The 23296-nt window shown below is 33.9% G+C and overlaps 1 protein-coding gene across 1 annotated transcript in view; it reads left to right on the top strand.

Moving 5' to 3' along the window:
* HERC1 (HECT and RLD domain containing E3 ubiquitin protein ligase family member 1) overlaps positions 1-23296 on the top strand; it is a 202244-nt gene that overhangs the window by 71816 nt on the left and 107132 nt on the right. Inside the window, exons 7-21 of the mRNA XM_073211953.1 lie at positions 264-407; positions 1502-1629; positions 4146-4290; positions 4394-4565; positions 5358-5492; positions 5798-5963; positions 9952-10077; positions 11037-11258; positions 13432-13584; positions 13696-13828; positions 15168-15359; positions 17489-17710; positions 19649-19822; positions 22763-22877; positions 22966-23086. Of these exons, the coding sequence (XP_073068054.1) occupies positions 264-407; positions 1502-1629; positions 4146-4290; positions 4394-4565; positions 5358-5492; positions 5798-5963; positions 9952-10077; positions 11037-11258; positions 13432-13584; positions 13696-13828; positions 15168-15359; positions 17489-17710; positions 19649-19822; positions 22763-22877; positions 22966-23086 (2348 nt within the window). The remainder of the gene's footprint in view (positions 1-263; positions 408-1501; positions 1630-4145; positions 4291-4393; positions 4566-5357; positions 5493-5797; positions 5964-9951; positions 10078-11036; positions 11259-13431; positions 13585-13695; positions 13829-15167; positions 15360-17488; positions 17711-19648; positions 19823-22762; positions 22878-22965; positions 23087-23296) is intronic.

The following is a 23296-nucleotide window of genomic DNA, read 5'->3' as shown; positions in this document are numbered from 1 at the left end:
ATAAGTATATTAGATAAGTGCTGTCAGAAAAATGTAAATAGAATGTTCTAATTAATGATTCATTTAAGAGACTGGGTGCCTCAGTTTGGGAGCAACCTAGGCTATTGGAAGGGAAGATATTAGAAATGATTCTGTTTATCATATTTAATTACAATTTAAAAAATTCCTCAATTCTGTTATTAACTTGTAATGTTTATTCTGTAAAGTAATGGCTTAAAGAAAAAGAGTTAACATATTTCTTTGTTGTGTGTGTTTTACCTAAGGTCATGGTGACAGTAATAGCCGTAATATTCCAACATTAGTAAAAGACATTAGCAATGTAGGAGAAGTTTCTTGTGGCAGTTCACATACTATTGCTTTATCTAAAGATGGGAGAACTGTATGGTCTTTTGGAGGAGGAGATAACGGTATGTAAAAAATTACTGGTCGCTGTTACCTCTTTTTCTTGAGTTTTTAGAAAAAATAATTTTCAGTTATATATGCCTATTGTAGAAAAACTAAAATACAGATTAGCAGGAAATTTGAAAATTCACCCTTTTAAACCTTAACCCTTGTTAAAACTTATATGCCATAACCCTTGTTAAAACTTTTATGCATTTATACAAGTATGAACATAAATTTCTCTATAGGTGTCTTTTTAAAAATCAAAAAGACATGTATATCATATATGTATCATAGATACTATTTTATAACCTGTTTTTATCTAAGAATATTTTATGAAAATCTTTCTTTATCAACAAACATGGCTCTACATTTTTCTTTTAAATGGCTCAGAGCATTCTTTCATGTTATTATAGCACAACTTATAAACCAGTTTATAATTATTGAATATCTACAGGGTTCCCAATTTTTTTCAGTATTAAAAACAACATAATGAATGACTAAATCTTTGTCTACTTTAGTCACTGCTACCAGCAATGTGAGAATGCTCACTTCCCCAAATCTCTCATAACACTGGGTATTAAAATTAAGATACTTAAAAAATAACCTAAATAACAAAAATGGTATCATTTAATTTGTATTTCCTTGATTCTTAGTGAGGTTGGATGTATTATGTTGTTAGCCATTTGTTTTTCTTCTTCTGTGATTTGCCAAGTTTTCTATTTCATGAACTATTGAATCTTTTCAAAAATTAAAAACAATTATATACATACACACCCTTGCAGAGGGCCTGTTTATTATATTAGCAAATATGAAGTTAGAAATATGACTGTTAAAGGGTGGAAAGACAGAAAAATAGTTTTCCGTATCTCTCTTGAAGTAGTTTTAATTGCTTGAAGTTAAGATTCAGAAGGCTATTGATTGTTAGTTGTTTCTTTCTTGTGATAAAAACATTTATTTGTTAACATCCTCTCCTGTCAGAAACTTAGAGCTTTCCATATGCATTAGGTTAGTGATAGAAAGATTAGCAATATTTATCAATTTAAATACTTAGAAAAAGAATAGAAGTTCTTTGAAACAAGTAAATTATTATTTAACTTGAATGTGTTTGTTTTTATAGGCAAACTTGGCCATGGTGATACTAACAGAGTGTATAAACCTAAAGTTATTGAAGCTTTACAAGGAATGTTCATTCGAAAAGTTTGTGCTGGGAGCCAGTCTTCACTTGCTTTGACATCAACAGGGCAGGTAGGACCAAGGGATGAGCATGAAAGGCATAGAGTATGTTAGAGGACCGGGTGATTAAAAAGTAATAATCATGTTTAAGTTTTAAAGTTAAAAAAAATAAAACTTAAAGGCAATCCACTGAAATACATTTTTACCTGTTTGAAGTAGAGTATCTGAGAATGAACCAGGTTTTTGACCTGGCCTGTGTTACCAAGATACCAAAAATAATCAACCTATATGCTAATTTCAGCTTTGCCGCTCATCTGTATTAAGATGGTTTTATAAAACCTTTTAGCACTCAGTGCCCCTTAAACCTTTACCTAAAAATCATGGATAGTGGGGGAAAGCAAGAATAGATCTTGACGGAAGCAGTGATACAAACTAAAAAGGCAAGGAGAGGATCAAAAGAGAGGGTAAGGAGAACATTCCCATATGGAAAATAATCTGAGAGGGTTAGGTGTTTTTGAGAAAGGGTTAGGCTTAGGATAGTCAGAATTTAATAATCCCTTTATAAAGTTTTGAATTTCTGCATGCTTATTTTGGCTTCCTTCTGTTGGTGATGGAGACGGTCCAGGTATGGTGATAGACTTACAATAATTTCCATCCTTACATCCGTAGCAATGACTGAAAAAGTGAGCTGACCACAATTGTGTCACATAGAGGAGTTATGTTATGTGCCAGGCAGTGATATAAAAATGTTTTTGACTAATTCCCAAGGCAGATGAGCAGCAAAGCTGAAATTAGCATATAGTTTAATTATTTTTTTACTGAAATGCCTTGTATCCTAAAATGTCTAACCCAAACTATTCATTACCTTGTATTTCATTACATTAGTCATTTGTTACAATGCTGGCTCCTGCCTTAAAACCTCTTTTACATCTTTCTCACTGTGGGTTTTATTGTAAGAATCTATGAATTGAAGCTGAAAGATGCTCATTTATTTGATGTATAGCCACAGGTTAATCATAGACTTCCCTTGATCATCATGTGCTGCTTTGGTATGAAAAAGGCAGTAATTTCTGCTTCACTTACAAATCAGCATCTAAGATAATTTCTTGAATTGAAAGTTTCTATAAATTATCTAGTACTATTCAACTGTTAGTTACTAATAATAGTAAATTCATTACATTGAATTCCAGTGAAACTTGTCAATTATTTGCTCTATGGAATAGTTGCATCATGAGTACACTAAAATATAAATACTTAGAAATCAAATATATATACTTAGAAAAAAAGAAAGTGAGAGAAATGCTTTTACAAATAGTAAGGGTAGTTCGTTTACCATATGTTTGCTGAGCATGAAATGAAGATCTATATCTGCTTTTCCCTCAGGCTCCTCAAGCCTCTTCAGTGCTAACTTCTCACCATATTAAGTATGATTCTTAAGTTTAAAAATACAGTATATATATATATATATTTTATACATTAAGATCCCTAAATGCAAGCCAAGTATTTCTTCATGTGGTTCAACCAAAGGAACACTGCAAGGGCAAACTCTAGCTATGTGAGTCTTACTGTGTGACAGTGCTGTATTATACTCATGAGTGATTTGGGAGATTTTTGAATGGCTTTGACTGTATGTTTTTTTCACCTTTAATTCCTAACACCTCTTAACATGTGCCTTTACTGTATTGGAATTTTGTTGCATTCTATACCTAAGTAAAAGTTATTTAGCACTGGTACAAGTAGTACTTGCTCATCAGTTTTGTTGATGAGGTTTGAACTCAGTAGTCTTTCTTGAAATAATTGAAAGACAAAAAAAATTCCCAAACTTGGTGGCATAAGGATAAGAGTCTATATGATATTACCAAACCCATTAAAGGAAAAATAGTTATTCAGCTGATTGTTTTGACTTTGTTTGGGTTGCCAAATTGGCAGTCATTCATCCTTTTATTTTCCTCTTCTGTTCACCTCACTTTTCCCCCAAGCATCTTAAATTAGTCAGTGGTGGTTTTAGTTTTAATTAGTCAAAAATAAAGATGTTCAGAGAATTATTTTGACTACTGCTTCCTGTGGGCCTCTTTGTAAGTGATAATTAAAACTGTTACAACAATTAAGTGGGGTACTTTTTAACTAAATCACAAGCATCAGTTTTGTCATTAATATAATTCATTGTCCATGATCACCCTAATTAACCAAGAAATATTTGTTGAGACCTGCAAAGTGAAAAACATATAAAGGAGAAGTTTTAAGATAGCAACTGTATTTCTAAGCTGCTAAGAATGAGTAAAAATAACATACTGTAAGCCAATTAACTTTGGCAAAACCTCTCAGATCTTTTTTCTGTGTCAGTTATTTTTCTTTTCAGCTCAAAGTGCTTGTCTGCCTATACAATAAACATTTAAAAACAGCAAAATAAATCACTGTCAAAATCTTCAAAATCTTCAAAATAGTAAATATTATTTTTAACAAAAGAAAGTTATTATTTAGTATCAAACCACACTCCTGTTTAATAGATGATATTTATTCCTAAACAACTTAAATCTTCAGCCTGTTACCTTGGGATGTTTTATGTAGTGAATTTCTGTTTGTTTCAGGTTTATGCTTGGGGCTGTGGAGCTTGTCTAGGTTGTGGTTCTTCAGAAGCTACTGCTTTGAGACCCAAGCTCATTGAAGAACTAGCTGCCACAAGAATAGTTGATATTTCTATTGGAGACAGTCACTGTTTGGCTCTTTCTCATGGTAAAGTCATTTGTTTCTAAAGAAACAGTATTAACTATTACCTTTGATAAATATATTACATTTTAATTTGGCTTTTATTTTGTCCTTTATGTTTTGTTTTTAGATAATGAAGTCTATGCCTGGGGCAATAACTCAATGGGGCAATGTGGTCAAGGAAATTCTACAGGTCCTATTACTAAACCAAAGAAAGTGAGTGGTTTAGATGGCATAGCTATTCAGCAAATCTCTGCTGGAACATCACATAGTCTGGCGTGGACTGCTCTTCCTAGGGACAGGTAAAAGTGTGCATGGTTGAAAATTCTTGGATTTTAATAACAGCAGGAAAAAAACAATGAAAATAGAAATGACTGTATTTTGTTCATAGAATGATCTTCTGAACATTTATAGTATTGATTTTTTTATTGTCATAGAAGTAATGTCTAGAGTTCTTTATATTTGGATGTGGAGTTTAGATGAGTTTCAGAAGCAAGAAGTTATACCCTGTATTTAATTTAAGTGTCTTCTTAAACATTTTGAATTCTTTCAGTTTCAGATACTGATTTTAAAATTGAATGTCTGCATATCAAAAAAAAGTTAAATCAAAAGAATCAAAATCAGAATTAGGCTTTATTGATTAGTTTCAGTGCCCTTTATCTGGTTGGTTGTTTTTTTTAAAGCAATAGCCACACTTTAAAATAAAGGAAGTTACTTTTTGTGGAAAATCAGCTTTTTCCTAAAGTGGTAACCGTAACTTTTTAGATAATTAGGTAATTTTTAGCCAATATTAGGATATTGAATTTTAAGGAATTTTTGGGTTGTTTTAGGTATTTTCAGATGTATGCGAGCTAATTTACAACTTAGAATGTATTACATTTACATTCTAGACCTTTGATTCATATGGGGTTTATTACCACGTTTTAACCATCTCAGTGGTTAAAATTTACCGTCTTAACCATTTTTACAGTTCAGTGTTATCAAATACATTTATAATGTCTTACAGCCATCACTACCATCCATCTCCATAACTCTTCAATAAAAATTACATATTAAGGCTGTTTCATGATATTTTCTTAACGTTTCATTTCTAGACAAGTTGTTGCATGGCACCGACCTTATTGTGTAGATCTTGAAGAGAGTACCTTTTCACACCTGCGTTCTTTTCTTGAGAGATACTGTGATAAAATAAACAGTGAGATTCCCCCACTCCCTTTCCCTTCATCCAGGTATGTTATGTATATGTATATTTGTGTGTGCATGCGTGTATGTGCTCATGCCTATTAATTACTTGTTTTGAGTTTTGACTATTCTTATTCAACTTGCCCTCAATTATAATGAAACTTATTCATGATCTAAAAAGCTAAACTTAGGTACTTATTGATAATAATCTTCCATAATTTCACAAATCATGTCTAAAAAATTACTGTTGTTCTAATTTGACAAAATTTTTAAAGAGAAAAAGTGTTACCCAAACTGTATAGCACATACTCTTTTATATTCCCAGAGTTCACAGCAGTGTATTTGTTTTCAGAGAACACCACAGTTTCCTCAAACTGTGCCTGAAGCTGCTTTCAAATCACCTTGCTCTTGCACTTGCGGGAGGGGTAGCTACCAGCATTCTTGGGAGACAGTCAGGTCCACTTCGAAATTTGCTCTTCAGACTGATGGACTCAACTGTCCCAGATGAAATCCAAGAGGTAAGAGAGTAAGACTCGTGAATCTGTATCTCAAGCCACAATTTTCCCTGAGGTTGGAGCTCATAAATTCAGCTGTAGTTTGGAAAACTTCAATTGAATGTTCTTTCCCTTTCTTCTGTTTTCTTAAATGTTTTTGGTTAATTCAAACTTTAAAACAAAGGTCAGATGTTATCTCTGAGAAACCTTTCATTCCCTGCTCTTCTGGTAGATTAGGTTTCTCTCATATATGTTCTCATTGCATTACATTGTATGTAGTTGTCTCTTTATAAACATGTCTATGTTTTTCACTAGAAGATGAATTTCTGAGGACAAGGACCCAATGTAATTTTTTATTTTATTTTTTATTGTGATAAAATACATACAACATAAAATGTACCATCTTAACCATTTTTAAGTGTAAAGTTCAATGTTATTAAATACATTCATAATGTCATGCAACTATCACCACCATCCATCTCCATAACTCTTTTCATCTTATAATATTGAAATTCTGTACCCATTAAATAATAACTCCCTATTCCCCCTTCCTTTAGCCCATAGTCACCATTTTACTTTCTGTCTCCTATGATTTTGACACTGTAAAATGTCATGTAAGTGGAATCATACACTGTTTTTTTGTGACTGCCTGATTTCACTTAGCTTAATGTCCTTAAGATTGATCTATGTTGTAGCATATACCAAAATTTCCTTCCCTTTTAAGGCTGGATAATTATCTGTTGTTTGTATGTATATACCACATTTTGCTCATCCTCTCATCCATCACCTTTGACCTTGCATTAGGCAATGGCTTCTTGCATATGACTCCTAAAGCACAAGTAACCAAAGTGGAAGAGATAAATTGGGCTTCATCAAAATTAAAAACATTTATGCCTCAAAGGACATTATCAAAAAAATATTAAAATATAACTGATAGAATGGGAGGAATATTTTTAAATCATTCTGGTTTCCAGAATATATAAAGGATTCCTAATCTCTAATAAAATAGACAAATAACGCACTTAAAAAAATGAGCAAAGAATCTGAGTAGACGTGTCTCCAAAGAGACCATACATATGGTCAATAAGCACGTGAAAAAATGTTCAGCACCATTAGTCACTTAGGGAAATGCAAATCAAAACTACACTAAATACAGTAAATGGCTGTAATCAGTATGACTGACAGTAGCAAGCATTGATGAGGATGTAGAGAAATTGGAATCCTCATATATTGCTGGTAGGAATGTAAAATGGTGCAGCTGCTTTGGAAAACAGGTATTTCCTTAAATAGTTAAACATAGAGTTACCATATAACATGGCAATCCTGGACTATACCCAGGAGAATTGAAAGCATGTCCACAGCAACACTGTACATGAATGTTCATAGCAGTATCATACATAATAGCCAAAAAATGGAAATAAACAGTTGTCTGTCAGCTGATGAATGGATGAACAAAATGAGGTGTGTCTATTCAATGTAATAGTATTTGGCAATAAAAAGGAACAAAGTACTGATACATGCTACAACATGACTGAAACTTGGCAACATTATGCTAGGTGAAAGAAGCCAGACACAAAAGGCCACTTACTGTATAATTCCATATATGTGATATGTGCAGAGTAGGCAAATCCATAGAGGTAGAAAGTAGACGAGTTGGTTTTCAGAGCTTGAGGGAGGGAGAGATGGGAGTGATTGCTAAGGAATGTGGGGTTTCTTTCAGGGGTGATGAAAATGTTCTAAAATTAGATAGTGATGATAGTTGCATAATACTGTAAATATACTAAAAACTACTGCATTTTATATTTTCAAAAGGTGAATTTTATGACATGTGAATTATATGTCAATTTTAAAAAAAGCAAAAACAATACAATGATTTTTCAGCTAAGGGATATCTTTGGAATGCAGATAGAAGGGATATTAACCTCATGGTGAATGGGAACTTTGAGGACTTAATATTTTTCAGGAATAAGATAATGTAATATTTTTAAAAGGTTGAAGAGTACTGGAATAACACAAGGAAAGTAAACTTTTAAAAAATTATCTTTAGAATTTTTATTTATTCCTTGAATCTCCTTTGTAGTTTGTCTTAAGAGAATCCTTAGGAGGTGGATTCTCACAGGATCTGTACAGGGCTGTTTCTGTTTAGGGCTATTTCTGTTCCTCTTTTCTTATCCCTGAACTTCTAGTTATTTGTCTGTTGGTAACAATCACTGTTGCTGGCTTTTTTCTTTTTTAATACTTTATTTTGAACCATTTGTAGGCTTAACTTTAAGTAAAAGTTGCATAAGTAGTCGTTTTTAGGTATCTCTCACCCATCTTCTCCTACTGCTAATGTCTTTAACATAAATGCATTACAGGATCAAAACCAAGAAATTAACATGGGTTTAATATTATTAAACACCTTAGAAATTCTATCAGTTTTCCACTAATTTCCTTGTTCTTTTGCAGGATTCTATTCAGAATCCCATATTGCATTTAATTGTTATTTCTTGTTAGTCTCCTTCACTCTATAACAGTTCTTCATTCTTTCCTTGTCTTTCATGACCTGGACACTTAATGAGACCTCAGCAATTATTTATTGAATATCTCTCTGTTGTTTTCCATGAATGGACTGAGGATATGCATTTTTGGCAAGAATTCCACAGAAATAGTGATGTGTCCTCAGTATATCATATCATGGGATTCATGATACTGATGTGTCTTATTACTGGAGATTTGACCTTGATCACTTGATTAAGGTGGTGTCTGCTAGATTTCTACATCCATTGGTAGCTTTTGAGAGAGGGAAGATAGAAAATAGATTTTTTGAGAATATGCTCATACTGAAATCATTTGTGAATTAAATATCTGTATTAATAGTTGAGGCATAGAATTCTAACTTGGAAATCATTTTCCCATAAGAATTGTGAAGTCATTGTCTTGTATCTTTTGGTGTTTCTCAGAAAATCAGTGCTATTCAGTTTTTTGATCTTTTGTATGGAAATAGGTTTTTGTCTTTGGATTCTATAGGAACTTCTACTTGTCCTCTGTGTTCTCCTGTTTCAAAAAGATGTGAATTCATGTGGATCTGATTTTATCCATTGTGGTGTATACTTAAATGAACCTTTTTAATTTGGAAACTCATAGTCTTCAGTTTAAAGAAATTATCTTGAAGTATATTGTTGAGTCCCTTTTTATTGTTTTCTGTGTTTTCTCTTTCTCTGAAATACCTTGTTATTGGGATACTAGAATTCCTGGACTAGTCCTCTTAGTTTTCTTGTATTTTCTTTCCTGTTTTCAATCTTTTTTTCCCTCTATGAGTAATTTAATTTTGTATTCTAACTCTTTTATTGAGATATTTAAAATTTCTTCTATCATGTTTTTAATGTACAGGAGCTTTTAGTCTTTGTTTCTTTTTTGTAGTCCAACACTCTTATTTATTAATAAAGAAACAATGACTCAGAGAAGTTATGAAGTCTCAGATAATGCAGCTATTTTGTTATGCTGCTCTTGCTACCTGGACCTTTGGCTAAGTCCTGCTCATTTTTTAATTCTTAACCTAAGTGCCAAATCCTCAGCAAGACCTTCTGTGAGCTCATAGGCCATGTTACTTGCCCTTGTGTGTGTGTGCTCATAAGTTTACACTTCCTTTTACTTTTCCTGTGTGACTCCTTTCACAGTTATAATTACTTGGTAAGGGTCCTTCTTTTCCTCTAGACTACATGCTCATGAAAGCAGGGCTTTTGTCTGTCTTTTTCATTTCTGCACTTTGCAGAGAGCCTGCCTTATCAGGCCCAACACTGTAGATTCAACATTAGATATTTGTTGAGTAATGATTAGCTATTTAGTTGCAAATGCAAATACTTACTGTAGTCTTCTTAAAGACTTCTAAAAAAGGACTTGCATGCTTTCTTTTTTCACATGCCTCCTTTAGATGTCCATGATCCTAGTAGTCAGCAGATTTATTTTTCATGTTTTTCTGTTACAGTGATAAGAACCAGGCCAATAGATCCATTTTTCTTTTTGATATTAGGTGGTAATTGAAACTCTGTCAGTAGGAGCAACTATGCTATTACCTCCATTACGAGAACGTATGGAATTACTTCATTCTCTTTTACCCCAAGGACCTGATAGATGGGAAAGCTTATCTAAAGGACAGGTGAGCCTTTGCATGGTATCTAAGTAAATCAGTAATATCACACATAAAAAAATAGACTGAAAGGGATATAAAGCTAATTGATTGCTATGTTTATGGAATAATACTTAATTTGATGGGTCTGGTAAATCCTAGTATTAAATGTTTTCGGCTGGAGGAGTTCCCAGATTTCTAATGAAGGTGAAGTAAGTGATAATTTATTAGATAGATGATTTGGGCTAATTATTAAAATCATGGCTAACTTTTCCAATGTTGCTTGCACTGTCAAACTAGAGAACTTTGAGCTTATTTGTAATGTGCGGAGTTGAAATTAGCTGCTGAAATCAGCAGCAGTACTGTTGGTTCATGCCCAGAACTTTGTTTAAAATGTTTACGAGTAAAAGAGGATGACTATTGGGAAAGGTATTTGGTGCTATGAGTATGCTTCTTCTTTCCATTTTATTATCTCATGTTCATTAAAATAAATACATTTTAATCAAGTAGAAAAATCAATTGTAGATTATAGGTTTGAGCAGAGTGGTACTGGTATTATATTCACAGATGCTTTATAATGAGTATTTTGTGTTAGTATAGATTTCAAGTGATTTATTTAAAGCATTAGAATAAATAGTTTCATTGGTAATTCTGTAGAAAAATGTATAGTAAGGGTTATCTGTTGATATGTCCTATTTCTCTTTATGTACAGTGCTAAAATTATGCAGAGCATATAATTTTAGCTTACAGTTTTAGGTATTATAATCAAGGATGGAATAAAATATTGCAAGTTTCATTTTCCAAGTGGAATTAATACTATAGCTTTTCTTTTCATATACACTTCCTAAAGGATTATTTATCAGAATATTAAGTGGATGGGTTAGCATCAGTAGTATAGTCTTTTTGGGAGATCTTCTTTTCTATTTTGGTGCATTATAAGTTAATTACCTATATGTTCCTATTTCACTGATGGAAATATTTTTCTTTAGAGAATGCAACTGGATATCATTCTGACAAGTTTGCAAGATCATACCCATGTAGCTTCCTTACTTGGGTATAGCTCACCCTCTGATGCTGCTGACCTGTCTTCTGTATGTACTGGTTATGGAAACCTGTCAGATCAACCTTATGGCACTCAGAGCTGCCATCCAGACACCCATTTGGCTGAAATTCTAATGAAGACTCTGTTAAGAAATTTAGGATTTTATACAGTAAGTTGCTCTTTTTCTTTATAGTAAAAAAAATAATAAAGCTCAGAGTGTTTTTGGAGGGGGTAGGGATTGCTTCAGGTGAAGGTATTTTGACATTTAAACATGAAATAAGTAAAACTCTAGACTCCACTCCCTGAAGGAGGAAAACATGTCAGGTCTTTTGAAACACAGGCATACCTTGTCTTACCACACTTTCACAGATACTGCATTTTTTACAAATTGAAGGTTTGTGTGTTGAGCAAGTCTGTCAGTACCATTTTTCCAACATCATTTGCTCACTTCATGTTTCATTTTGCCATATTTTGGTAATAAAAGTTTCAGACTTTTTCATTATTACTATATTTGTTATGGTGATCTGTGATCAGTTATTTTTGATGTACTTATTATAATTGTTTTGGGGTACCACAAACCAAGCCCATGTACACTGGTGAACTTAATGTGTGTGTTCTGACCGCCCCACTGACCAGTCATTCCCCCCTTCTTTCTTTGTCTCCTTAGGCCTCCCTGTTCCCTGAGACACAACAATATTGAAATTAGGCCAATTAATAACCCTATAATGGCCTCTAAGTGTTTAAGTGAAGAGTCACATGTCTCTCACTAAATCAAAAGCTAGAAATGATTAAGCTTGAGGAAGGCATGTTAAAAGCTCAGTTAGGTGGAAAGCTAGGCCTCTTGGACCAGTTAGCCAAGTTGTGAATGCAGAGGGAAAGTTCTTGAATGACATTAAAAGTGCTACTCCAGTGAACACTCGAATGCTAAGAAAGTGAAACAGCCTTATTGCTGATATGGAGAGTTTTAGTGGCCTGGGTAGATTAAATCAGCCACAACATTCCTGTAAACCTAAATCTAATCCAGAGCAAGGCCCTAACTCTCTGTAATTTGGTGAGAGTGGAGAGAGGTGTGGAAACTGCAGAAGAAAAGTTTGAAGCTAGCAGAGGTTGGCTCATGAGGTTTAAGGAAAGAAGCTATCTTTATAACATAAATACAAGGTGAAGCAGCAAGTGCTAATGGAGAAGCAGCAGCAAGTTAATCAGAAGCTCTAGCTAAGATCGTTAATGAAGTGACTATACTGAACAACAGATTTACAAGGTAGACAAAACAGCCTTCTATTGGAAGAAAATGCCATCTAGGAGTTGCATAGCTATAGAGCAGAAGTCAGTGTCTGGCTTCAAAGGACAGGCTGACTCTCTTAGGGGCTAATGTTGCTGGTGACTTTTAAGTGGAAGCCACTGCTCATTGTCCATTGCAAAAATCCTAGCACACCTAAAGATTATGCTATATCTGTTCTGCCTGTGCTCTATAAGTGGAACAATAAAGCCTGATGACAGCTCATCTGTTTACAGCATGGTTTACTGAATATTTTAATGACACCCTGTTGAGACCAACTGCTCAGAAAAAAAGATTCCTTAAAATATGATTGCTCATGACAATGCATCTGGTTAGCTATGATAGAAATTTGCAATTAAGTTAATGTTATTTTCATGCTTGCTAACACAACATCCATTCTGCAGCTATTTTGACTTTTAAGTCTTCTTATTCAAATACGTTTTGTAAGGCTATAGTTGCTATAGATAGTGATTCCTCTGATGGATCTGGGCAAAGTAAATTAAAAACCCTGTGGAAAGGTCACCATTCTAGATGCTAGGAAATTTAATATTGATACAAAGCTATTACCTTATTTATAGCCCATATTCAAATTTCCACAGCTGTCCCAATTTTTTTATAGCAAAACTGCTCCCTCTGCCAATCCAGAATCACACATTGTACTTAGTTGTCATGTTGTTCTAGTCCACCGATTTCTTCCACAAGCAGAAGCAAATTTAATTTCTAAGAATTGTATTCTTCTAAATTCATAAGCATGTGAAAACAAAATCTTTACACAGAAAGCAATAGCAGTAAAATTTTGAAATATGTTGTCTTTGGTTATTGTACTTTTTTCCTTTTTCTTATTTTCTGTATTTTCAAAGTTTCTGTAGTGAGACACATATTACTTTTTTCTAATGGAAAAACAAATAGAAATTGCTTAATAAATCTTACCATCCAATAGCTATGATTTAAAGATTGATAATGACAGAAAGGAGACAACGGTTTCTTATATCAGAATCATTTGTAATAGGCCATTACTTCATTTTCAAACACTTCAAATATCACCTTCCTTTATGTATCATTTCAGGATCAAGCATTTGGAGAACTAGAAAAGAATAGTGATAAATTTCTACTTGGAACATCATCTTCGGAGAATAGTCAGCCTGCTCATCTTCATGAACTGCTGTGTTCACTACAGAAACAGCTGCTGGCATTTTGCCATATCAATAACATTAGTGAGGTATGTGATTCTTTGCTTTTTATGTTGATCTTGAAACTCAGATATTTAGGTAAGCCATGATATTTTTGTGCCTTGTTTCAAAGTAGTAATTTAGGAACTTTTTTCCCTCAGAACTCCAGCAGTGTGGCATTGCTTCATAAACATCTTCAGCTCTTGTTGCCTCATGCCACAGATATTTATTCACGTTCTGCTAATTTGCTCAAAGAAAGTCCTTGGAATGGCAGCGTTGGAGAAAAATTAAGAGGTGTGTGTTTGGTATTGGATTTCAAATTTACTTGGTGGTTGTAAAGCAAGAGTCTTGAGCTTTTCCAAAGCCGTAAGAGCCTGAAACCTCTGAGTGGAATAGGAATGATCATCAATCTCATTCCTATTGAAGATCCTTTTGTTCTCATTTGGGGGTGAGGGTAATAGTGATTGGTCTAATTAATCTTAAAAGATGCTAATTGGCATGACAGAGGCCTAATTTAAAGGCATTGGATGACAAATATACCCAAAAACATTCATTTTAAATGGCATAAAGTGATATTTTTTAATCTTCTATTTCTATACCTTTCTTCAGCATTTGCCAGTGTTGCTCTTTTCTTCTTGACATGCTTCCTTTTCCAGAGCTTCTGTGTAGTTACAGTCCTGTCATTATATTGCTGTGACCACTCTTCTTCAGTTGGTTCCTATGAGCTCTTCCTCCTTGAACATGCCCTTTCATGATTAGGATACTCTGAATTTTCACACTGAATTTTGCCCTGAACCCTCTTTTCTCCCTGAATGATCTTATGTGGTCCCATTGTCTTTAACTACCTAGTGTATGCTGACTACCATATCTGCATCTAGCTAGACTCTTTCTCTAGTTACCTACTTTGTGTCTTTTCTTGGTTGTTCCAAAGGCAACTAAAATTCAGTATGTCTAAAACAAACTCATCTCTGAAGAAGTTCCCTCACTGAAAAGAGAGAAAAGGAAACTGAGAAACTAAAATGATTGCTTACTGGACACCTCTATTTTGTTGTTCCACAGACACCTAAAATTTAATCCATTTATGCTAAGCTTATTTCTGAATGGTCCTCCCTGCCCCAAAATACAATGAAATATTACAACAGAGTTGATTTAAAACCAGTACAGATAATAAAAAGATGTTTTGAGGTGGTCTTAATTTTTTAAAAAGTAAGTTTGACTTTCAAAAACCAAAAGGCTTCCCTTGGAATGAAGCCAACATGAGGACAAGAAATTTTAGGTCTTTGTTCATGGTTGTATCCCTTTCACATAGAGCAGTGTCTGGTATGCTGTTCTAAAAATACTTCTTGAGTAAACCTAAGAATGAGGACAAATTTGTGAATGACAAATGCAAAATGCATTTTAAGGGAAGCACTACAATCCCTTGAATTTATTGGCATGAGGATATGTACGCTTTCCCACAAAGTGTCTGTTGGTGGCACTTTCTGAAAGTGAGTAAAAGCTAATACCACACCAATTACCAGGTGGGATTCAAAAAAGTTACTGAATTAATGTATTCTAGTTCTGGGTTAAAATAGTATTTTTTAGGTTTTTGTTTGAAGTATTTAGTCCATGTTGAACTTCTTACCCTTCACAGATGTGATATACGTCTCAGCTGCAGGCAGTATGCTCTGCCAGATTGTTAACTCTCTGCTGTTACTGCCCGTGTCAGTGGCTCGGCCTTTATTGAGTTACCTCCTCGATTTGTTGCCACCTCTTGATCGCCTTAATAGGCTCCTGCCTGCTGCTGCTCTTTTAGAAGACCAGGAGTTACAGTGGCCTCTTCATGGTAAGTAAAGATAGTAAAAGAGCAGATAATGATTTTGAGAAAAGTCATTCCTTTTGTATGCATCAGGTAAATCATATCTGACATTTGAGTGTTTTATGTAATCAAAAAGATAAGGTTGTTATCTTCTAAGAGCTTACAGTCTAAAGTGGACAACTGAGATGGCAAAACTTGAGGAAATTGCTCATATGCAATAGTGTCATGAATAGTCTTGGTATGGTCATCAGGTTTGAATAGTATGTTTCATTGATTTTAAGATTTTTAGGTTTTGAAATGGTTGAAATTGGGATATATCTTAAAATGAAAGATAGAGGAGCTTTGTTTCATAATTCAGTCAGCAGCATTATACATTTTATAATCAATGGATTGATTTGATTTAACAGTTACTTCTTAAATGCAAAGCTTTTAGTTTTAAATTCCTATTTGACAGTAAAATATTTTGTGTTTTGGCTGGATATGTCAATAACTAATAGAATGTTAAAGATAAAAATTGGGAACCTGTCTATGTTTTTCTTTTTAGGTACTTTGTAGGAAATAGCATTCTGATTTTAGGCATGACATTTGAATTCACTCTTAATTTATGAAATGTTGGTGATTCTATTCAGGTGAATATAGCTTAGAAAGCATTAGAGTGTTTTCCCATTGAAGTCTATCCTAAGGCTGTCAAAGGAGTTCCATTACTAAAATCTTAAGTTTAAGTGAGGCCACATGTTTTATTGGAAAGAAACCTGGACTAAGGCATCAAAAGATCTAGATTTTAGTCTTGGCCCTCTTGGTAACTTGACTGTATGATCTTGGGAAAGTCACTTATAACTTCTTAAAGCAGTGGTTTCTTTTCCTGGAAAGATGGTGTCAGACAAGATTACTTGGAGTGCCTGTCTTTAACATTGTATGGTTCTATGACAACTGGATTTAGACAAAGTCAGTGTTAAGCTTACAACTGTATCAGGATATTGATTAGGCTTTATATGGAGCCATTCTAGGTTTACTCTTGCTTTTCTAAAGCTTCATAGAACTTCCTAAGATTCACTGTTTGTATTAGATGAGTTAGGTGTCATTTTATTTTGGATTTTCCACATCTGTATTCATAACTGATATTTTTCTATGATTTTTCTTTTTCATGCTATCCTTGTATTATATTTGCTACCACAGTTATATAACCTCACAGCATCAGTTTGGAATCTCCCCCTTTTTTTCCTTTTCTCTGAAGTAACTTTGTAAAATAGGGGTTCTCGCTTTTTAAAGGCTTGAGAGACTTTATATATAAAACTCTCTGGCCCTGGTGTGTTTTTTTTTTTTTTTTTGTAGACAGACTGGCTGTTGACCTTCTTTCTTTAGTTGTTGTTCTTTTCCAGTTTTTTGTTTCTTCTCAACCCATTTGCAAATTGATATTGTTCCAGAAAATATTGTTTTATTTGTTTTTTAAATTTATTGACAGGAAATTGTTTATAATATTCACTGATGGTTTTTAAAAATCTCTAGTGTATTTATAGTCATGTCTTTTTTTATTCCTAATTTTTGAGTATATGCCATCTTTTTTTCTGCATTAGCTTTATAACTAACTGGTTTTTGGATTTATTCATCTTCTCTGTTCTTCTGTAATGATTTCATTGATACCTGTTTTTACCTTTATGGCTGAGTATAGTTTTTTTTTTAGTGAAGGGCTTTTAAAAACACATATACAATAAGAAAGTATGCATCTGGATCTTAGTACAATACAGTCTGAATTCAGGCTTTGAAAGCATTAACAATACGGAGTGTCATTTTACTGGATCAACTCTGGTGTTGATATTGGAGGGATTAGCTGCCTCAAGTACTCACCGTTATGGCGAAATTTGATCTGGATAATGAAAAGTAGGAATAGAACCCATTGGCATAATTTTGTCATGTACTGTTTTAGTGCTTATCTTAAAGTTAGTAACTTTACAAAGGGATCTTTTATTTAAAAGTATAACTTAACCTAAATATATTTCAAATTTGTCTAGCAAAGGGAATATATACAGAAAGTGTTATAACTTGTTTCCATTGTAAAATTATTGTTTCAGTATCTCACTGCAGTGTAATAGAAATGAGAAAGCTTGAAGATCTTGAATACCAGCTAAAGACATAATTACTAATGATTCTGTTTTCAGGAGGGCCAGAACTGATTGATCCCGCTGGAGTGCCGTTACCTCAGCCAGCCCAGTCCTGGGTGTGGCTTGTGGATCTGGAAAGAACAATTGCTCTCCTTATTGGGCGGTGTCTTGGTGGCATGCTTCAGGGTTCTCCTGTATCTCCAGAGGAACAGGACACTGCATATTGGATGAAAACACCGCTTTTTAGTGATGGTGTAGAAATGGACACCCCTCAGTTAGGTAATGTTCTTCTCTGCAACATTTAAAAGACATGCTTGTGTTTGTACCTCCATTGGAGATTTTTATTCTGAGTTTGCTGAGTAGAGAACTGATAGAAAACAAGTGCAGCATTAGCAGAGTAGGGGATCCGAGACTGAGCTTGGAGCCTTCAGAAAAACGGCTATATCCTGCTGCATGGTGTAGTGAAAAGAGCCCCTGAATTAGGAAAATGTAGGTCTGGTCCCATTCTGTCATTATTTATTACTTATTTTGGGCAAGTCATCTAACTCATAAAAATAGGAAAATTCTTGATCTTTTGCTTCATGGGCCTGGAGATTATAAAACTGCTCCATACAATGTCAAGCTCTGTAATGTTACTTACCATGACATATCAGTGCTCAGTTTTCAGACACCTCTTAGATGTGAATAGCAGGCCCATCTCCTCCTAGCTTGTCCTGCTTTCTTGCTGATGTTACTTTGTGTGATTCCTCATTTTTTCTTCCTCTTTACAGTGCCTTTGAAGTTCCTCTTTCCTGCCTCATCCTCATTTTCCTACTTTGCTGGTAGGCTAGTTCTTAGACAGTCTGGACTTGAAGATTTCTCTAGTTCCTGAACAGATGATCTAGTTGTTTTATCCAAGATTGGTTCTTTAATCTGTCTGGATCTCTAATTTTAATCCATAAAATAATGAACTAGATTAGATAGCCTATATTGTCATACTAGATCTAACATTCATTGTTTCTCTGATAAGAGAGAGAGACCCAGAGATGTGCAAGAAGGACAGTCTAACAAATTTCAACTAAGAGAATTTCAATCCAAAAGGGAAACAAAAAATAGAAACCAAGACAGATAATCACATTATGCTTTGGGGTTGGCAGATTGGAGAGTGGGAATGAGGAGAGCTATTGAAGATTTTCCTCCTTTTCCAGTTAGTATATATTCATCATTTCGTTTATGAACCAGAAAGTGATTTTGGACATAACTGATGGATGCTAAACTGATACTTATGACACATTTGTATCAAAAAAAAAAAGTAAAATCATGGTTTTTCTAGAGATGCTTAACATTATGAAGATAGTTCCAGTGCCATCAGTGATTAACTCTGTGATAGTCCCAAATGCCCTCCTTAGGACAAAAGTATCTATATCTACTTCCTTCCTCATATTTCTATTATATTTACTTTACTTAATTAACTGGCCTTTAGTGTGAGTACAATCAATTTCAGTTTTAATGCTACTTTTCTGTTTTTTAAATTATAAAATCATGGAACTATTAAAATGTTACATTTTATGTTTAAATACTTGCATATTTTAAGAAAAAGGTATTTGCCTTTTGTAAAATTACAAATATATGATAATTCAATTATGGTGTAAATTTTTTGGTATTAGCCCAAGAACCTATCATTTAGAGAATTGTTTTGTTTGTTTTTTAAATGGAAAATGAATTGAGTGCCAATGTCCCATTTAAAAGTTAGGAACCACCTAAACAAATGTAAATATCAATTGAGAAATTGTTCATGATATCTTTGATCTTTTTGAATCACACTAAACTATTTTTCCTTAAGTCTTGAAAAAAGAAAACATCTTGTCTTGTCTCTTTCCCTATGGTCCCATGTTTCTCAATGAGGATATCATTCCATTTTGAGCAAAAGAGTTGTTATACAAGTTATAAAAGGCTATGCTACATGTGTAAGACACATGCTTGCCTGGCTCCTGCCTACCAAAATTCCAGAACTTCTCCCTGGAGTGTTAAAGTTGGCTACACATCCTTGTGAAAGGGATGGAAGGAGTGATACTACCTTCAGTTGAGAAACATTTAAGGACTTTACCTTTGTGGCATCTACTTAAAGTGGTTTGAAATGTATCATTTCATATGCATTAATCTAATGTGGTAAGATTTTATTTGTAGCATCAAAATGTATGAGATTTAAAATTGATAACTTGAATAATTTTTTTTTAGATAAATGTATGAGTTGCCTATTAGAAGTAGCTCTTTCAGGAAATGAAGAACAGAAGCCTTTTGATTACAAATTACAGCCTGAAATTGCTGTCTATGTAGACTTGGCATTGGGTTGTTCAAAAGAGCCTGCGCGAAGCCTTTGGATCAGTATGCAGGACTATGCTGTTAGCAAAGGTGAGATGAAGCAGATAAAGGGGGTAAATATGTAGATAGCTCATTATGCTGACTAATATGTATGTAATATATGTAAGTAGAAAAATCATAGTGATTATCCTTTTACTTTTTTATAAAAAAGGGTATTTTACAAATAACATTTAAAAAATGTTTCTTTCTCTCTTAGTGGAAAATAGCAAAGGCATTTTTTTAACATGTGTATCCCATTTAAAGCAAACCTACTGTGTGAAAATAGAGAATTATATGAAAAATAAATCCAGAAGCAGTCATTTCACTGCAGGATTCCATGCCATGTAAATGAGTCCAGTATAAGAATCTGTTTAATGATTTTTTGCAAGCCCCGGTGTAAGGTCTGAAAGGATGTATATGTAGAAGTCTAAGTTCTAGGCCTGGTTATCTTCCTCTTCTATAAAACACTTGCCCACTTCAGAGTGCTGATGAAGATATCAATTTGAAATAAGGTGGACTTATTAAGTATAGTGGTAAAGTGCTCTGCAAACATGTAGTGAGTGTCACTTCAATTTCTAATTTTATTCAATTAATAAAATTAACTTTATGTACGAGTTTTCAAAGGATATACCTGATTTCTTTTTAGTTCCCATGTTTCCCCTTTTAACAATGGCCTGAATCACATACCCCTAGTTGTTTTTTCTCCATGTTATTCTTTCTTATCCTATCTATAGTTTAACTCCCATTTCTTTGGACTTTCTTCCTTCTCTGATAAAAATAGTAGAAGTAAATATACTTACACCTTTTATTGATTTTTATTTTATGTAATAAAAATGAAGGAAGATACACATTATTCATATTTTTAAAGACCAATAAGATAATACCTTTGAAAGTTTAATGTCATCCAGTTTATCTTCATTTATTTATTCGTTCTGTACTGACTCTCACCAGAGGTAGAAAAGTATGGTAGTGGAGGAAAGAAGTTTACTTTCTAAGTCGTATTTTCTGATATTCTCATATTTGCCTCATTTGCCTCATTTGATAATGTACATATCATATTATCACTTGTTACATTGCAGTAAGAACTTTACAAATCTAGGTATAAACATAAGATGAATAAATACTCATTGTGTGGCTCCATTTGCTGAATTGCTTTTATACTGTAGCCTAGACTTTATACTTAATAGTGGAAACATTCTGCTGTGCTTGGTATGAAAAGACCATAACGTTAATGAAGGTGTTTTAAAAAAACCCATTACTTTGAAGATAGCATAGGAGGATATAATTCCTGCTAAATTTGAAATGCAATAAAGGATGTTACTTGAGTTAGCTTTTTAGATTGAATATTAGCCTCTTTGAAATGGGGTCTTGTTTGATTTTAATTCATAGCAGTTCTGAGAATAGTAAGCACTCCCTTGGAACAGATGATCTCTCAAGAACCTAATGTGGAAAGATTTTGTATGTAACATAGACTGTCATTTTAAGATTCTCTGTGGGATTAAGATTTTCTTAAAATCTGGCAGGTTATATTATCAGTTTTTTCACCTATAAAATAGTTAAGTAGGTACTTAATTTTTTACTTAAGCATACAGAAGTGACAGGAAAATAAGATGTAAAATTTTATCTCTTGAGATAGGAGTTTTAAGAAGGGATTAAGTACAAATACAGTTAACTTGGGGTTTAATCTTTTCCAAGGGTATTTTATAAACCTTACACATGGTAAGTCTGTCAAAATAACAGTCTAACAGACATTCTGGAAATGGAGTAGACTAGCCTCATTTGGAATCTACTGAATGTGCTGCGTTTTAAAAATAAGTACTGGTATGCTAACATGGAATTAGAGAAGGTACCTAACTCTCATCATCTAATGCTGTGATTTAGGTTTTCAATTGCATGTACTCATCTCTGTCCAAATATTTTTATTCTTACCCACTTAAATGTACATGCATTCACAATATCTACTTTTATGGCTTCAAATGCTAGGTATTTACACACGTGTCTATCACTTGCTATCTCCACTAGTAAGTCTCTAGTATACAGTATTCAAAATCAGACTCCTGTTTACAGCTCCCTATCCCCTAGAAGTGTTCTTCCTGGTCCTCTTTCAGCAAATGCAAACCACATTCTAAATACACTTATAGTCAGCCTTGACTTCTCTTATATTCTCACCTCTGACCCATCATCAAATCCTGTCACCTCTGCCTTCAAAACACATGTGAAATCTGACTGCTTCTTACAACCTCCACTGCTACTACTTAGGTATGGGCCACCATCATTTCTTATCTGAGTTACTACAATAATTACTTCTGCTCTTGCTATCCCTACAGTAAGTTCTCCAGTCACTAGGCAGAGTTAGCGTTTCCAGACACAAGTCAGATCATGTCATTTCCCTGTTCAAAGCCTTCTCATGATGCTTCCCATTTCCCTCAGAGCAAAATCTAAAGAACTTGTAATGGCCTGCAAAAGCCCTATGTGATCTGATCCCCAGCCAGCTTTCTAAGGTTTTTCTGTCCCTCTCATGCATACATACTTTGCTGCAGGCACACTGGCCTTTTTGAATCCACCTCAGGGCCTCCCTATTTCTATGTAGCTTCTTCCCTTACTTCATTCAGATCTCTGCTCAACTATAGCCTTACCAGAAAACTTCCCAAACCAGCCTATATAAAATAACAATCCCATGCTGTACAATACTCCCTGTTCTCCTTACCTTGCTTTATGTCTCTCCATAGCACTTACCTGTCATATTACTGTTTTTATCTATTTCTTTCCCCCAATGAGAATATAAACTCTAGAGATCAGGGACTGAGTTTTGCTCACCACTGTGTCCCTAGCACATGGAACAATAGTATTTGGGATCTACTAGGTACCTTTGTTAAATAACTGTTCAGGAAAATGATAAAATTCCAGTGTTGGATTACTAAGGCTATTAAAGTTATCTCTGAACTGTTTTCTGAACCTTTTTAAATGTCAATGCATCATTTTTATTTTCAGATTGGGACAGTGCAACTTTAAGTAATGAGTCACTCTTGGACACTGTGTCTAGATTTGTTCTTGCAGCTCTTCTGAAACACACAAATTTACTTAGTCAAGCATGTGGAGAAAGCCGGCAAGTAACTTAAAACTATCCTCAGATAAATATTTGCTCTCATGATCTTAGAGATTAGGTAACTTTTCTATTTTTGTTCTTTATTTAGATATCAACCTGGTAAAAGCTTATCAGAGGTATACCGTTGTGTGTACAAAGTTCGAAGTCGTTTACTTGCTTGCAAGAACCTTGAACTTATTCAGACCAGGTCATCATCACGAGACAGATGGGTAAAGTTGGAAATCAGTTAATTGCTATGTTTTTCTCCAAGCTGTGAGAGAGAGTTCCATATTAGTTTATGTGAAGAAAAAAAGTGTGCTGTGACTATTGCAGATGTTCAATAAATGTCGAGTACTTAGTTCTTTTTCTAGTGAAACAAATGGATGAGTAAAGATTTGGGGTTTGTTTAACCCCACATTTATCAAATATTATATGGCTAC

This window comes from Manis javanica, chromosome 8 (assembly GCF_040802235.1).
Source record: "Manis javanica isolate MJ-LG chromosome 8, MJ_LKY, whole genome shotgun sequence".
Classification (NCBI taxonomy): Eukaryota; Metazoa; Chordata; class Mammalia; order Pholidota; family Manidae; genus Manis; species Manis javanica.
This window is presented reverse-complemented; position numbering and strand designations above follow the sequence as displayed.